General features: G+C 34.6%; 2 protein-coding genes across 7 annotated transcripts; one reads left to right on the top strand and one right to left on the bottom strand.

Annotated features, from left to right (window-relative positions):
* Positions 1 to 2338: 2338 nt before the first annotated feature.
* On the top strand, positions 2339 to 4660 carry LOC114402736. 2 transcript variants are annotated; one of them, XM_028365401.1, is made up of 3 exons: positions 2339 to 2662; positions 2748 to 2829; positions 4153 to 4660. In XM_028365401.1, the coding sequence occupies exons 1-3, from the start codon at positions 2546 to 2548 to the stop codon at positions 4299 to 4301; spliced, it is 348 nt and encodes a 115-aa protein (XP_028221202.1). In that variant the 5' UTR covers positions 2339 to 2545; the 3' UTR covers positions 4302 to 4660. The 2 variants fall into 2 exon arrangements, with proteins under 2 accessions (XP_028221202.1, XP_028221201.1); XM_028365400.1 differs by having other exon boundaries at positions 2345 to 2662; positions 4150 to 4660.
* Positions 4661 to 6745: 2085 nt separating this feature from the next.
* LOC114403207 (serine/threonine-protein kinase prpf4B-like) lies at positions 6746 to 16424 on the bottom strand. Of its 5 annotated transcripts, none has more exons than XR_003664616.1 (15): positions 15948 to 16423; positions 14257 to 15401; positions 13955 to 14127; positions 12832 to 12998; positions 12654 to 12722; positions 12295 to 12367; positions 11438 to 11594; positions 11041 to 11332; positions 10810 to 10924; positions 10539 to 10702; positions 10166 to 10240; positions 9642 to 10050; positions 8656 to 9320; positions 8531 to 8557; positions 6746 to 8352 (listed from the first exon to the last, which is right to left on the bottom strand). XR_003664616.1 is itself a non-coding variant. In XM_028366012.1 (12 exons), the coding sequence occupies exons 1-12, from the start codon at positions 16296 to 16298 to the stop codon at positions 9862 to 9864; spliced, it is 2970 nt and encodes a 989-aa protein (XP_028221813.1). In that variant the 5' UTR covers positions 16299 to 16423; the 3' UTR covers positions 9519 to 9861. The 5 variants fall into 5 exon arrangements, 1 of the variants encoding a protein (XP_028221813.1); XR_003664615.1 differs by having other exon boundaries at positions 6746 to 8557; positions 8656 to 8754; positions 9256 to 9320; XR_003664617.1 differs by having other exon boundaries at positions 6746 to 8557; positions 13955 to 14124; positions 15948 to 16424.
* Between the last annotated feature and the right edge of the window lie 1092 nt (positions 16425 to 17516).

Here is a 17516-nt window from a genome sequence, read left to right as displayed (position 1 = left end):
AAAGTCGATCTAATATAAAATACTCAATTGAGTGTATTATTTAACATGTCATTCTAAGTCAAAGAGCCCATTATTTATCATTGTCCATCGATTGTCTCTCTTTACTATTCACAAGTCAAATAAAAAAATGTTTCATTGTATTTCTTAGCATTTCTACATAATGATGTACATAATTGGATTATCTTTGATGTAATAAGATTCTTTTAAGAAGGATTGCGGATGGGAACACAAAAACAAATCATCATTTTGCTTTATAAGTTGCTATTAAATTGGAAATTTTGAATATTACATAATTAAATCAACACCAAAATCGTTAGTGGAAGGCCTTCCCTTAAAAAGTCTAAAGTCATTCTCCATAAAAATGGTGTGTTTTGAATTGGCCCAATTAGGTTGAGGTTTTCCTCCACTGAATTGGCCCAGTTCCGCTCCAGGTCACATCTCCCACACCTAATTTCTAAAATATTTCGCCATTCCTGCCTAAAGATCAGAGGCTCCACGGCAATTGAACGTTAGGTGACTATGGAATTCGAATATCAAACTGTGACAGTGTGACTCATCCATGTGCTAATTTTATAAATCCAATGATCACAATATTTATGTTAACTTTATAAATATAAAGATCACAGTATTTATATTAACAGTTTAATTTCGTTGGATCAAAAGTATACTAATAAAAATGGCCTCAAGTATTTGTACTGAAAACCGTTTTAGTCGTAGTGGAATGCTAGCTTTAACGCAGAATAGTTTCTGGTATTCTTGTCATTGAAAATGTTTCAACATAATTTAAAACTTGCTCCAATAATATAATTCCTCAGAAAAATTTCACCACCCATGGAAGGCGATTCTCGTGGAAGAACATAAAGAAAATTAGATAAGTATTTGAAATTCTTTGAGATAACGTCCCACTCGTCAAATAAGCTCTTTTCTTTTAATGCATTCGTCAAATAAGCTAAACTGCCTTTAAAAGAAATGGAATACAAAAGTAGAAAGAATTTTCACTGATTTGTGGTAATGGAATTTTTTTATGATTATGAATTAATGTTTAAAAAAATCTGTTATGGGTTTATTATTAGACAAAATAGGATGAACCTTGAAAGGCATTCGGATGCTTTTTATTCCCTGTAGACCGTAGGTATTCGCAGGTTATATACGGTATATGTTATATTCAATATTTGGATATAAATTCTAGTTATATATATATATTTTTTAAAAAATGTGTACTTTATAGATATTTGTTAGTGAAAAAGATTAAAACACGTATATATATAATACTAGAGAATAACTTTTTTATTAAAGCAAAACGTTTGACCATTTCTGTTCGATACAAATTATAATTGTCCTAAAATGTTTCATGATTTCGCCTTTTCTTTTTGGTTTAAGGATTCCTTTAGGTGACTGTGATGATTGATTGAAATGAGGGTACTAAATTTCATCAGGTTTAATCATGTTTCTGTACCTAAAAGATTAATCAAGTTTAAATAACAATTATAATTAGTGGCAATGTTTTCTCCTCAAAACAATTATATCGTTAGTCCAAATCATCTCAATCGATTGTTCGAGACGCCCAGCATAAAAGCATAAATGTTTAAATACTCAAACAAGATAATACAAGTTCTGTTCATACATAGATCAGTCACTGTTTTTCCTTTGGCGTGTTGAGTTTGATCGTTTAGACTACATGACTTTTGAAAGTAGAATACTAGAACGTCAATCCATGCTAACCCTGAAATGGACCCTGCTGGAACCAATTTGACTTTAGTTATACACGAGGACCTAATGAATCCAATGCTTGTAATCTTTTGGATAATAATAACTATGTTACCATGGTAGGTTAAATAATAAATACTCAACATCTACCCCGTCTTTACTTTTCCACTCAGACAAATTATTATATGGTCTAGAATTATCACGTTTTTGATTAATCTCAATGATGTATAATCAAATTTTATTAATCCTTTTTTATAATTATCTACACAACTGTCACTCTTATTTGAGAAATTATTATATAATATGAGATTATTGTGATTTTAGCTAATTTTAGCATATGAAGGTTGAAAAACTTGCTTTTAAATACTATATAAAGATTGGTGGGAACTATGAATAAGTAGAGATTTTAGCCTATGTAATAATTTCTCATCTTAAAGCCCTTTAATTAGTCTACACTACAGCTTCACTCTTCCTATTGGATTAAGCCAAGGCACAAGTCAACCAAGCGCACCATCAGTGTAGTTGATCCATTCAATTAATTTAGTGCCGGCTTTACTAAGCAAACTTGAAAACAAAATCAACCAAGCACTATATGTGGGGCCAGGTCCAGTGCATAAGTGAAAGAATAATCTCCGTTAACATAGGCATAAAACCTAACCTTTTTCACTTTCCTTCGCTGTTCATGCTTTCTCCATTTTCTGCCCACCAAAAATAAGCATCCCAAGTGGTTGTGATCAACGTAGAAAGTGATTTTCATAGTCATAGATCATTTCTGCAGGATGAGATTGAGCCTGCAAGCTTATTAGACATACATAAGCTCTACTAAGTTAATGTTGTTATGGCTTTTGAAGATGGTTCCAAAAAGGAGCTACAGAAAGTTAGCCTAAAACTCTCAAAGGACTTTCCTTTTACCAGGACTACTCTTGCATCTATGGAGTCTTTGTCCCTGCCAGTGGTACTGTGGACACCTTATTCTACTTTCAGTTTTGAGATTGGCCATGAATTTGTGTATGATGGTTTGGTTCTTGTGCTGGGAACAGGTTCAGCAAGTTGTTCTTTCTGCTGATATGCAATGTGAGAAGTGCCAGAAGAGGGTTGCTGACATTCTTACTAAGATGAATGGTAAGCCTCTATTTTACACCGAGCGTGGATTAGTATGTTGCACATGCATGATTGTGAAATTCAAACATTGTTCATTGATTGGTTTTGGAGCTCTATAGAGATATAAGAGATCAAAGTCTGTTTTGTTGAGGTTAGTATGTTGCAAATGATTGCACATGATTGTAAAATTCAGAATTACACGATCACTAGCTAGCTTCTCCCCTATGAAGAGGTTAGAGAGGAAAAGCGCAGTTGGCCCATACTGTTTTTGTTGCCACTTTTGATTAAGGTAGCTTGTGTTTTGGCTGCAAAACTGGGGAACACTTATTTATAGCTGTACTTTGTACTAAACCACTCTACTTTTGGTCCTTTTCTTTTTGAAACCTCCATACCATCCCCAACACACACTACAATTAGGCATGTTTATATTATTTTTTTGTCTTAATCTTTGGGTTCATAAAAAAAAATGGGTCTTAACTAATTCAGAATTTGAGCTAAAAATAAGTAAAATTTAACTAAGAATTATTTTTGTTAATGATTGAATTCGGATAATTTTTGAACATTTTAATCACTTGGTTTACATATTTGAAGTTTCATTAATTTCCTTTTCTATTTATATTCCTATTTAACAATTGATATAGGGATAATTTATTACAAGTAATGATGAGACATATTAAATAAAAATATTTTAATTTAAATACAATAGTACTATTTTACATCCATTAATGCAACCAAAAATAATTTTACGCCCATTAAATGTTACTAGGTCTGCGTGTGTTATGGAATGGAGATCGTAACTTTTTACCCGTCATCTTTTAGGTAGTCTGAACTTACCTTCTTTTGGTGGGCTAATATCTTAACCCTCTTGGCCTCTTCATTACAATAGACACAGAAAAGAACAAAACCGTTCTAAGTTTTATCTTTTAGTCGAGCAGAATTTACCTAAAAATTAAAAAACATATGTTCGTAAAATTAGCATTTCAAAATAATATCATAAAGAATGTTATTTAAGTATCATCTTTATTCCAGCTTTTTTTTTCTTTTTGGATAATAAAATAAGAGAGGTGCACATTTCGAAACTCTTTTTTTCTTCTCAAATTAAGTGTTAAAAACGGTGTGGAAGTAACATTTTTCTTTTATTATACCTTCACGGTGGTTTGCTTACTTGTATCATCAGAAAATTATAGCTAGTATAGGACCAATTTAACTATGTAGATTTCACCTTTTAAACCGAAACAATCAGTAATGCTTCCTATTTGATGAATTTTGAGATGCAATTTTAATGGTTTTTCGTTACTTTCTCTTACTAGCTCTTGTACCACATGTTATTGATTTTTTCAGCAGAGACCGAGTCAGTGGTGGTGAATGTGTTGGAAAAGAAGGTGGTACTTACTTTTAGATTACCAACTATTGGAAAAGTAATCTCACAGCAAATTACTCCCGTCCCTAAAGTTGCCATTATTAGACGGATATTTCGCTCTTCACGGAGTTAACAATGACTTAGAACGGATCCACATGTGCATAAAGATTCGGTACACTGATTTTGCAATGTACGGCTGAAAGTGTATTTGTATTCATGATTGAATTTGTTTTGTAATTGCCTTCTGAATTAACCATGTTGAGATATGGGCATTCCAAGTGTCAAAGTGATTTTAGGTCTGTTTATTTTAAAGGAAAATAGAATTAATTTTGAGGAATGTGTAATCAAATTAATCTTTAGAGATTTAAGTGTATTAAAATGTGTGTGGTGAGACAAATTGATGCCAAGCAGGCATGGGATTATGTATTTAAATCAAATTTTCTGTCCGCTAGAATTTGAACCACACAATGCACAATCTGGTTTCAAATTTCATTTATAGAAATTGGAAAAGTAACCCACCTTTCCCCTGCTCAACTGAAATTAGAATACTTAATTTTGTGCATTGAGGTTCACTTAAGGCTGCTTATGCTTATAGACTTTGAACTTAAGTGATGCTTCAGTTTTTCAGTGCTGTTTTAGGTTAAGGAATGCAAATCGGGGGCATCAAGAGATTATTGCCTTCCCCGTTTGTAATGATGTTCTCAAGTGAATTAAGCGTTGAGGTAAAGGTAAGGATAGGAAGACTTGTGGGATAAACAACTTCCTTCTCTTAGTTTAGTCCAAGTCGAATCAAATTTTAAAAGGAAGAGAATATTTTTGCACGTGTAAGACGATACACGAGAAAAAATGTCCTTTGCTCCATGAACATTTCAATTCTCAAAAAGTCATCCCCCCACCGATATCCTTCTTCTATGCCTCTTTTGCTTATCCAAAATAAAACCAATCAACGGTTCTGTGACTTTAGTCACTACAAGCTCCATGTCAAAAAAGATCAGTGCTCGTTGCAAACTTATTATATCTATCTTTGATTTCTAGGGGGAAAAAATGAGTCTTTTCCCGAAAGTATTTACTGTGTGAATTATAATTTTTTTTAATTGACAAGAAAATAATATGTAATAATTTTACAAAAAAGAAAGACATTGCAAGCTTTTCATGAAATACATAATCTAAAAAAATTCCAAATTACCTGATCTATAAATTACAATTGAGTTAATACATGTATTTGTGTTACTAACTTATTGCATGTGTTTTTCTTTAAAAAAAAAACTTATTGTATGTGTCTATTATTAAAAGATCGAAACCGTACAAATTAAAAGGATAAAATGATAAAATTAATATTAATTTACCCACTCTTTTATTTCTTATAACTTTTACATTCATTTAAAAACTTATCTCATGGAGGCAACAACTGTTTTTTTATGGGGGGGAAATATAAAATATGTACAAGTAAAAAAAAAGTTATAGTGTGGGAACAATTATCTCATACCCCTTAACTTACATCCACACGAGTATTTATATATAATTATCTCGTCAAGCTTGTTGTTTCATCCCGCTGTAGAACCTCACCAACCTTATAATTAAAATATTTGAAATAGCTATAACAATTAACACATACCAAAAAAAATTTTAAAAAAAACTTTTTCATTTTATGTGAGTCGCAAACGCTTGTGATATTAAATTTCCATGTCATTTCAAACATACGTTTAGTATTTTCATAACTAAATTTTTTCTACCAAGTTTAAATTTATAAATATTTGCATGATTTAAATTTATTAAAAAAATTCAAATACTGCCATAAAATAAACATCTTAATACCAATTATCAAAAACATTGTTTTATAAATAAATAATAAACTTAAATACTTTTGGCCTTTGATTTAAAACAACTAAAGGCAAAATTGGAAAGTTGAGCAAAAAATAAGTGAAGAGAGTAGTTCGTCCCTCAAATTTCGATGCATGTTTAAGAGCAGTCAGGTTAACAGTAAGGCTGGTCGAAAAATAGGACGTGCTCGAACCAGCGGAATGCTGATCATAGCCTCCCCAAAAAGCGAACAGAAAAACGGCATAAAAGTGTGAAACACTCGACCGAGTAAAAATGGCTCTACAGCTTCATCGACAAGGCAAACACGATATACACACACTAAAGGTGCGTTTGATTTCCATTTTTCAGAACTGTTTTATTTTTTTAAAACTAAAAAATAGTAAAAAATTCTATGATGGGTGAAATTATTTAGTTTAGATTAAAATGGAAATAGCTGCTGGGTTTCAACAGTGGACTCACGCATACTTGTGTCATTCCATCGGCCGGGGCCTGCTGCCAATGCCTTTTTTTTTTCTTAACGAATGCTAATCCGAAGTACAGCTTCAAAAAGGAAAAAAATACACTAACAACTTAACTCAAACCCAGCAAATATTTTAGCCCATCTGCTGTCATTTAAGTGAAAAGGGAAACATCTTTCAGCTGTTTTTAGTTTTTAAAACACTTCTAGAACAATTTTTAAAACTAATTAGAAAACAGTTTTTATAACAGAATGAAAAGCAATTCAAACAAGCCCTAAATTTTTACAGCCGAAACTAATTACCCCCACAACTACACCAGATCATATTTTCATTTCCATATCTCGATCTAACATACACACGTACATTTGTATTTGGGTACGCCCTGCCCAGACAATTAGTTTTTGGGAAAGTGGAATAACAGTCAATTATTACTATACAAGCCTTCATAGAGCGGGGAATCAACGTGGGTTTTACAGAGGTGTGAGGATATCAGAGCTACATTCTTTCTGCAACCCAAGCTTGTTCCTCAGAGGAGGAAAGTTAATCTTATTCACCGTCAAGTGTAGGATTCGGCTTACTCTCTTGCCTGAGGACTTTGTAAGCCTTTTCCCGATTATTTAAAAAAAAATCCTAAATAAAACTTAGCTCAACATTCTAAAAAAAACATGGAAGAGAAATGCTAATAACACATGCAATACCATGTGTAGAGCTGGACCGGCTGGGGCAGAGAATTCTGCGAAGAAAACTGAGGCCTTGGCCTACCATGCAATACCACACTACGCTATGTAATTGCCACTTCATTTCACTATTCTCTATATCTTCAACTCTGTTAGCTGACTCAATAAATATTCACTCCAAGTACCAGACTTGCAGTATTTCTTACCCATGAAAATTGATACTCTGGGGATCCACATCAATGAAATATAAACATTTCAAATGACTCAATAAAATCGGCATTCTTTTTGGAATACTTTACAAAAATGCTTTACTAAAGGAAAATACCATTTAAGCTATACAACATTACACGGCAGAAGTGATCGGGATATTAAGTGAATAAGCGTGACATATATCAAGAATCAGGTAGAAACTACCCACATCCAAGGACAATCCCATTTTGAAAGTTTCCATTAAAAGTTGTACAACCAAGGTACATCTACATTAATAGGACAATGTTTGACACGGGTCTTATTTGTTGCTCCAAGATACAAGATTGATCCATAAAATAGGAGATGGTAGTTATTAGGTAGTTGTTTCCAATTATAGAAATCGGAAATTAGTAAAGCTATGGCTATCAAGTAAACCTTTTCCCGCTGGGTGAGGTTGACTATTTATAGATCAGTTGATATCATAATTACCCAATCATAAACTATGGCTAATGATTATTTTATTTAAAATTTTAAAGCTACTTTATTTTTTCTTCATTCTCGAAATTGAAAATATAAAAAGGTAGATTGACATAATGTAAATCCCATGATGCCCAATACACTGAAGGCTACCAAAAGAATTTGGCTCACCTTGTCATCCTCTGCCCGTTATAAACACTGCAATTGAGTTTTGAATCCGGTGGGTTATTTGCTAGTCCCCTGTATTGCTGTATCCCAACCCTAGACTGGGCTAACCATCCCCTCCCCTAAATTCAGAAATAACCAAAACTCACACATTAACGGAAGTGTGATTGAGGGCGTGTATGTGTATTGCGTTACTTCAAGAAATGAATTTTTACCAAAAAATAAAACTCCATTTCATTCTCTAAAATAAATAAAACGGAATCAACATGCTCATCAATGGATGTCAAGAAAAAGTACAAAACTGACCAAACAGCAGCATAGCCAAGAACACCATGTTAAATCAGAAGAAACAACACAGGCACAGAACCCTACACGAAAATGCTGACTTAAACCCCATCTACATTAAACATCAGAAACACACAACGGGAAAGTTTTAGTGCAATTTGAAACTTGATATTCATCAAATTTAGAAACAGAATCAAGAACTTGATGTGAAACTTCTATGAAACTGGATGCCAAGGACCATCAATGCCATCAACATTGACAAAAATGAGAGAGAAATTGGACATACTTACAAAAATTGCATGGCCAAGATGCAGTACCTAAAATGGAAAACGAATCAGATCCATTAAAATTTTGCAATTTTAATCTATACCACAAACTTAACAGAACAATAGTTTCTGAATGGAATTTTGCTCACCGTGAAATGAATTCTCACTTCAAGAACAAAGCCAAACGCATCCAGTAGAATTGCCTCCAGAATGACACACCATCATGAATAAGATGCAGCACAAGTTCACTAGGATATGCATATATGTAAATTTAAGAAAATAAATGTTAACAAAAGAATACAACTCAAGTACAGTTCAAGAAATAAGATATCTACACACACAACTCAAGTTACAAAACTGAAAAGAATAATAAGGAAGAAGCAGAAAAGGCAGTAGTACTTGGGATTCCATCATTTATACTGAAATGATTTAAAGGCAGTAGCAGCTAGGCATATGGCCCAGTGGCAGCTGTATCTGGATGAGGAAGAAGGTTTGATACTAACCATTTCCCCTCCCCCTGACTACCTAGCTAATAAAATAAACAATTAATTTGCTCACATGTACTCAAACGTACATCACCAATAACCATTGATTATCCTCATGACTGAAAAATGACCATTCAGCTCATCTTAATAAACTCCCACTCAAATGTGGCAATTATTCTATTGGCACTGTCAATGAATTTTAATGGGGATCATAATTCATTCCAGCACAGTGAAATTAATCTCCCAATAAACAAGCCAAGGTACCTTCTCCTGGGTTCCTTTTAAGCATCTAAGCATGGAAGGGATGCCTCAAACCAGTGGTATGTCTCCTGAATGAGAAATTAAATTAGAATCTCCAGAATCCAAGGAATATATATGAATTGGTAAAATATGAATTGGCAGCAATAATGAAAACCAAGGGCAATAAGAATATATAATCTATGCAAATAATACCAACCAAACACAACAAAAGTTACATAATATTGCAAACAGAAATAGAAAAAGAGTGAATAAAGAATAAACCAGTCTATCAAAAGAATACAAAATTGAACTTCTCATAATAAAATTTTCCAAGAATTTAATTGGAAGAGCAGTGTTTGAAGTACAAATACAGTTCATTAAGGGAAACTGCCATTGGCAAGTTGTCTTACAATAGAAACAGTACATTCCACTGAAAGAACCGCCAGTAAAGTGTACGCCTGTAGCGACATCACCCTTTTTCACTTCAACATGCCAACAACTGTGATGACACTCCTTGGGCCATACACAGAAGATAAATAGTGCCAAATAATTAGAACCTCAATATCAATTGGATCATTATGTACAAATATCAGTGTATATCATTTTGGGATTCAAATTCAGCAACATTGTTCACTTGCCAGTGATGAATGGGTGGTTCAGAGCTTGTGACACTGTCAGCCTCTTGTCTGGATCCAAGACAAAAACTTTTTCCAGAAGATCCTTAAAGTTGGCTAACATTTTTGGATCCTCCCCAGGAGAGCCAGTAATGAGTGTCCCAATATCTTTTGGCTTAATGTTGAGTATCAGTCGCTTTATGGTCTATTAAGGAATTAAGGAATAATATTAGCACCATTACTCAAACTCTTCAAAAAAATCCATTCATTCTAACATAGACAATATAATTCCTTGAAATACAATCTAAAGTCTAGCTTACCCTTTTTGTTACAGGATCCTCCTCAGTAGCAAGAAAATTCAGATCCTGATCAAAATGCTGTTCAGTAAATGCTCCCTGCAAGGAAGATAGTAAATAAGTATATATCATTAACAACACAACAAATGTATTTACACCAAAAATTGAATTGAAGGTACAACCACATAAGAGAATTAATATAGGAATTAAAGTCACAACAGATACACGATTAAAAGAAACAGACTGGACAGTAAGCAAACTTGTATCAAGTATTAAAATTATGCATACTCAACACTCAAACAGTGCCAGACACTAATGATAAAAAATTTAAATGAAACAATATATGTTTAATTTAAATGAAACAATATATGTTTAAAATGAAACAATATATGTTCACCTTACGCAGCATCTTCTTTGGAAAAGGGCCCTTCAGTTCCATGTGAAGCCGTAGCATGTCATTGTTTGTAAACCCTGGGAAAAGAACCTTCCCTATATACAACTCATACAAACAACAACCTACAGACCAAATATCCAGTGGATGATCATATGGCAAACCAAGTACTGCATAGAAACATTCAAAAGCCAAAACAGTTGGCAAACATGAGACATTGAACAAGAAAAAAACAGTTAGGGATTATGAAATCATAAATACAATGAATGGGACTTACTTATTTCCGGGGCACGATAAAAACGACTCACAAGATATGGTGTAACTTCATTTTTACCAGCAAACATGGCATTACCAAAGTCACAAAGCTTCAAAACATTCTTAGCCTCATTTACCTTGTCAAAAGAGGAAATTGAAGAACTAAATGTTAGAAAATAGATATTTCTTCTTGAAATTAACAAACAAAATTTTGAAAAGAAACAATCTAAACACAACAGTATTTTAGGCATACCAACATATTATCTGGCTTTATATCACAATGAAGAACACCACAGTTCCGGAGATGCTTCAGAGCAATAAAAAGCTGTTTTGCGTATGCTCTCACAGCTGTAAGCCTAAGGCCAATATTGCGACCAAACTTCTTTAAAACCTCACGCAGATTCATATTAAGAGATTCAAAAACTAAACAAAGATGATTCCTGTATCTAAAACTTGAAAGGAAACGAACACAATGACGCTTATCATCTGGATCTGCACCTACTAATTTCTTCAATATGACCAATTCATCCATACCAGCCTTGTACCTATGCCATATTAGACATATATATATGTATATCAGTGAGAAAAATAAACACTACCCAAAAGGAAAAAAGTTTACTGAGGATTCCCAAGAAAGAAACATCACTCACATGGTGTCATTACTACGAATAATTTTTATTGCTACTTCTTCAGGCTCACCATTTCCCATCTTTAGATTCTTTGCCCGAACAACTGTCGAAAAGACACCCCTCCCATGTGCAGCTGTGACTTCATATCGGCTATCAAGTATTTCACCAATACGATAGCCTGCATAACAATATCACAGCATAATATCATGAACAGAAAAACAAATGTATCCAGAGATTTTCCAACAATTGCAACAAAAATCAGATAGCCACCAAAGATTTTCCACATCATAATGTCAGGTTTCGCTAGCAGATTCACAGGAAATGCCTCAGATAACTAAAGATGTGATTGTCAAAATTAATACCTTTTGAGTCTTAAATGTCACCATTTAAGTAAAAACTAAAAAAGTTAGTTAAGGGTATTTAAATTGAGAGGAAAACCAGCATCTATGTTTTAATTGTTTTAATTGGTTTCGCTAGCAGATCCACAGGAAATGCCTCAGATAACTAAAGATGTGATTGTCAAAATTAATACCTTTTGAGTCTTAAATGTCACCATTTAAGTAAAAACTAAAAAAGTTAGTTAAGGGTATTTAAATTGAGGAGAAAACCAGCATCTATGTTTTAATTGTTTTCTGGTCATCCCTTCCAAAACATTAAAAGTAACGTAACAATTTTCATGGAAAATCCATGCTGTCACATTTTAAAGAACAAATACAAAAACAATTTAACAATGGCCACCAAATAAAGAAGTTACATAAACAACTTATAATGTTTCTGACTAAGACATCACCTGAAAGTTAGTCAAGCTCTCAGGCCTCAACTCAACAATCACAAGAAAATGATCAAAGCAGCTAGATACAATCCAATGAGTTACTTACTATAATAACCCTCTGCATCGTCCCAATTGTCATGTAGGCCAACCCTCTCAATCAGCAAACCATCTCCTTTTCCCTGAAAAGAAGGTAGAAAATCTTAATAGTTAATATAAGTCATAAGAATAAATAAATAAATGAACGAAAAATCACCTATTACCCTAAAGGCAAGCTTGACAGAGAGGCTGTGGAAATTGTATCAAAGAATGTATACGATGAAAAAGATGCAGAAACAGATGTATAGAATTCATCCATAATCAGAAACGATAAATAACATACTACATCTTGGATCATAACATACTACTAAGTCAGAAAATATTATAAAATTAAGCAGGCACATAATTAGAATATAACCATATACTTACTGATTTCCGAACTCCCGTTGGCGTCTCACCAAATATATCATCACAAAACTTGTCCTCTGACCTTTCACTCTGCAATTGTAACAAATGAGATTCAAAATTCAATAGATGTAAATATATAAATTCTAGCTTATTCAGTAATTTTTACTTAAATTTTTTCAAAGAAAAATTAAGGACAAACCTTTGGAGTACCCTCACCCAGGCCTCCAGCAGGAGATATCTTCTTAGAAGCAACATTCACATTTTCAGGAGATTTCCCAACAGCAAATGATGGCTCCACATAATCAGCATCATCAGTCTTACCATCACATGCTTCAGAGATGTCATTAGGAATGTCTGCATCCTTGTCTAATAAGAGTGCATTACAAAGTTACTAAAAGTAGTCCAGGTAGGAAGGTAACAAGGGGGAAATGGTGCAATGATTAACACTTTAACATTATGTCATTTTATCTGATTACTAAAAGATTTCAGAATTCAATATAATAATAAATACATAGAAAAAAGGACCCATCCATCTTCAATGGTATACTTAACAACCCAAACATGTAATATCAAATATTTCACTGCCTCTTGTGCTTCATTTCGGGGAGGGGCGGCAGCGGGGTGCAGAAGGCATAACATGATTCTTAAGCTAAAATATTAATTTAGCTCTCACCTCATCACGAACAGATGCAAAAAAGCATAACAAATTTTACATAATTATATTAATTAATAACTTATAGGATATACATATTTTTATGGGATCAATTGAAATTAAGGGTTAATGGACACTAGATGTCAAACTTTGTACAGTTACTCTTTAATAACTGTTTATAAAAAAAAAGTAAATTTTATCAATCCAACCATTAGATTTAAAGTTCTCTTAAAGTAAATTAAGTCCACGAATTTTATGTTTTCAAAATTAAATAATCCTCCATCACACTCGCATCTCTTTCTTTTAAAATATGATGATATGCTATTTAAACTATAAGTTGTTAGATTATATGTTTATGAATATATAAATTATCTAAAATTTAATATACATGATTATCAAGTTACCACATTATTCGAAAGTTAGATTGACAATATCCCATTTCTATATTAAAAAGTAAACTATAAACTATGTATAGTTTTTCAACAAAAATTTAAAAAGGGGGGGGGGGGGTAGTTTCTTATGTAAGATATCAAGTAATCATTTGAAAATCAAAGTGATGACAAGAAGACTAAAGATAAAGACAATGAATTATAACTTGTAACTATTGATCATTTTAACTAATACTATCAGCCCATATCACAGGTCGATAAAGAAATGGGGAAAATAATACCATTTCCTTCATTTCCAACCACTGCTTCTACTTGCTGATGCTGCTTCTTGTATTTCTCCATTATTGCTTCCCTTCTTCTTCTACTCTCTTCTTTAATCCTGTTGAGATCTTCCTCTTCTTGCTCAGGTAATTGCAATGTATCCTCCTCTAAGTCATCTGGTTCAACCTCACTGCTGCAATCAATATACATAAAAAAAAAATAAGTATGTTATTCAAGAAGGAACTTAAAAGAGATAAAAAAGAAATGGATAGAAGAAAACTCAGATATTTAATAAAGTTATAATATAGTTAATGAAACATACCTTGTTAGTTTGCTTTCATCCACTTCTGCAGTACTTCCCATTGAATTATAAACCTTTACAGGATTATCAGAATTTCTTTTTCTTTCCCAATGGTATTCATTTTCTTCATGCCTTGAATGTTTTCTATATCTATCTCCGTTGTCATTACCATCCTCATGACGCAGATGCCTATCCTTACCATTTGCAGTGTCTCTATCTTTGTGCCCATATCTATCATCTCGCCTTTCCCGATTCTTATCATCCCTTTCATTCTCCGGGTCTCTATCTCTCTTGCCACCTATTGTTCTGTCCCTACTTCTATCTCTTTCCTTTTCCCTTCTCCTATCCCTCTCAAACACTGTATCCCAGCTCCTATCTCTTTCCTTTTCTTGTCTCCTGTCCCCATCCTCCTCCCTTTCCCTGCTCCTATCTTTTTCTGCATCCCTTCTATACCTCTCACGGCTCCTTTCACGTTCCTTTCCCCTTTTGTGTTCCCACTCAATCTCTTTACCCCTGCTAGTTTCCTCTTGTTTCTTTTCTCTGTGCAAGTCTCTATCCACATCTCTATCCCTACTCCTATCTCTATCCCTGGCCTCTCGATTGTGATATCTGGTACTGTATTCCCTTCTATCATCTACCACACTGCCATGACCATGCTCCCTTCCACGTACCCTCACTCTTTCCTCATCATGGTCATAGTCAGAGCGCCTTCTCTTGGAATGAGCATATTCATCTATGATACTACGAGAGCGAGACCTGTCTCTAGTATGACCAATTGATCTTGATCGACTTCTATATCTACCATGAGAAGGAGAACTTCCTGACATTCTATATTTTCCCCCTCCACTTTCAGAGGATGAATTCCTATTGTAATGTGCTTTCCTCACATTAGCCTCCAGTGTTTCATCATCAAAGTCTCCTTTTAGTTTCTCATTACCTTTAAAATGTCCAAGTTCCCCATTGTGCCACTTATCCCCTTTGGAAGATTTAGGATCCAAAAAACCATTGCCCACGCCATCTGTACGAGCTTGAGCATGCTTTCCATCCCGAGTCTCAGAACTTGAACAATTAGGAGAGACATCATCTTCTGCATTGATTGCAGGACTAATAAATTTATCATCCCTAATGTCCTCATTTCTAGTTACTGAAATTTTAGTAAGGTGTCCCTGTCCAGCACAAAGAAGAAATTGAGTGCAAATGCAGAGCAGAAAATCAGAGTGCTTGAGGTAATGCTAAATGAATTACACAGTGCATTTAAATCAGTCCATGAGCAAAAATAAATTTACAAAACTCATAACCAGCTCTTACAAATTAACTGTAAGCCACCAGTCTTCACTGAAACGCCTAGAGAGACTTCTTTTGCAATTCACTCATGTTCGTGTAGTGCAACCAGGTTCTTACATATCTATGAGACACTGACAGGGTACTATACCAAAGCTCTCAAGAATAAATAAAAACTCATTATACCGTCCGAAAACAAAGAATCACAGTGCTCTGTTTGGCCACCAAGAGTAAGTGAGATACACTGAAACACCTAAATTACTGATAAAAAAATCGCAACCAAAACAACACAATTACGAAATAAAAAATTTCTTTCAAATCCATTCCAATGGCCTCTACTTTCTCCGCAACCAAACAGATGTCACGTGTAGCAATCCACAAAATTTAAATTAAATCAAATAAATAAACAAACAAATTCAATCGTAACATACCGAATTTTGATTATCAGATCGAACATCTCGATCTCCCGTCACCTTGATTTCACCGGGTTCAGCATCAGATTCCGTCTCCTTTTTCCCAACCTCGCCGTCGAGAGCCTCATCTTCAAGGATCTCTCCCTCCTCCACATCATCGTCGTCAGGGAGATGCCCGTGCGGAGTTGGAGAAGGAACCGCACCAATTGTTCGATCATCGAATTTAATCTCTTCGTCGCGTTTTTTGCTCCCGTGGCGGTGGCGGTGGCTGTGGTGGCGGTGCTTGTGGCGCTTCGAGGATCTGTCCACGTCCTCCGGAGAGGATGATCGGCGATACTTGCGACGCGAGTCACGGGCATCAGTAGCCATGATCGGATAAGGGGTTTCGACTAGGGTTAGAGTTAGGGTTTGTTTGTTTTGTGCTAATACGAAGCTACAATGGGAGAGGAGCGAACGGTTGTAGCACGCGCGGAGTTTTCGTATTGGATCAGATTCAAGGACCTCACCTACAACTACAAGTACGACTAGCGAATATCGCACGTGCCTTACAAGCGTGCCTTACAAGCCTATACAAAATATAGAAAAATGTTAACATTAAATTGCCATTAAAGAGGTTAATGAGAATTTATGGTAATTGATGGGTGTGATTCGCATAGCACTTATTTATATATAGGCTTAATTGAAAAAATTTACTAAATTAGTCTTCTTATTTTTTAATTTATTATTGGAGTTTATTTTTTTAAAAAATTAACTATTTAATTCCCTAAAATCAAAATTAGACATTGACTTTTAAGGTAAAACATTGGTCGTCATGTGTCATTATTTAACTGGTCTCTTCCATTCGGAGGAGATGTGTCAATGAAAAGATTTGAGATGGTTAATGGTATAAATTCTTTGTGCAAAACAATGGTTGGTTGCTTAAGGCACAATAACTTGGTTTAGCTTCAAGGATGATGTTGTGAGGGGAGTTTATGATGGTTTATGAGTTCCTACCCAACCAATGGGAGCCTAAACAAAATCCTCCATAAGAACTTCCATTCTGCGGTTGTCCTACATGGAAGTAGAGAGTTAATAGAATTCTAGGGGTTGCTTTTGCTCTTATGACAATGTTGGCTTACTCACCAACTTCTTTGCCACCTCCACCTTACTCGCATTGGAAGTTCTCAAAGTCGAAGCCACCGGCGAGGCCATAGTCGGCTTCACAGCAACGCGTGAAGAAGTCATCGAACTTCGCCAGAACTTCGATAGCGACCTTCGCACAAGCTCGCTCCCCGATGAAGCGCCACTCCTAGCTCCGGTGGCAGATTCCGCATCGGTTTTTCTCCTTCCATCAAAGATCGACACTTTCTAAGACAATCCTTCAATGTTGTTTTGTCTCAACGCAGAAATCGCACTCGCAAAACCTCTGATTGAACTCGATCTCTTTGTTGTAGTCGTGATCGAATCGGTTTGCGATTCGACCTTCTTCTTCGCAGAAACTGAACCGTCCGTAATTGTTTTTGCAACTCTTCTGGAACATTCTTCTTTGGAGAACTTTGAAGTATTTTTGACACCACGTATTCGTCGGATTTCTCCGATGACACCTAT

Source organism: Glycine soja, chromosome 20, assembly GCF_004193775.1.
Source record: "Glycine soja cultivar W05 chromosome 20, ASM419377v2, whole genome shotgun sequence".
Classification (NCBI taxonomy): Eukaryota; Viridiplantae; Streptophyta; class Magnoliopsida; order Fabales; family Fabaceae; genus Glycine; species Glycine soja.
This window is presented reverse-complemented; position numbering and strand designations above follow the sequence as displayed.

Excerpts from the sequence above, each read along its gene's own strand:
- LOC114403207 (XM_028366012.1), bottom strand. The coding sequence starts at position 16,298 with ATGGCTACTGATGCCCGTGACTCGCGTCGCAAGTATCGCCGATCATCC. Across the intron at positions 14,128-14,256 it reads GATGAAAGCAAACTAACAAG|CAGTGAGGTTGAACCAGATG; the intron begins GTATGTTTCATT and ends TATTGATTGCAG. Across the intron at positions 10,925-11,040 it reads TAAAGCCAGATAATATGTTG|GTAAATGAGGCTAAGAATGT; the intron begins GTATGCCTAAAA and ends TCTTTTGACAAG.
- LOC114402736 (XM_028365400.1), top strand. The coding sequence starts at position 2,546 with ATGGCTTTTGAAGATGGTTCCAAAAAGGAGCTACAGAAAGTTAGCCTA. Across the intron at positions 2,663-2,747 it reads AGTCTTTGTCCCTGCCAGTG|GTTCAGCAAGTTGTTCTTTC; the intron begins GTACTGTGGACA and ends TGCTGGGAACAG. Across the intron at positions 2,830-4,149 it reads CATTCTTACTAAGATGAATG|CAGAGACCGAGTCAGTGGTG; the intron begins GTAAGCCTCTAT and ends TGATTTTTTCAG.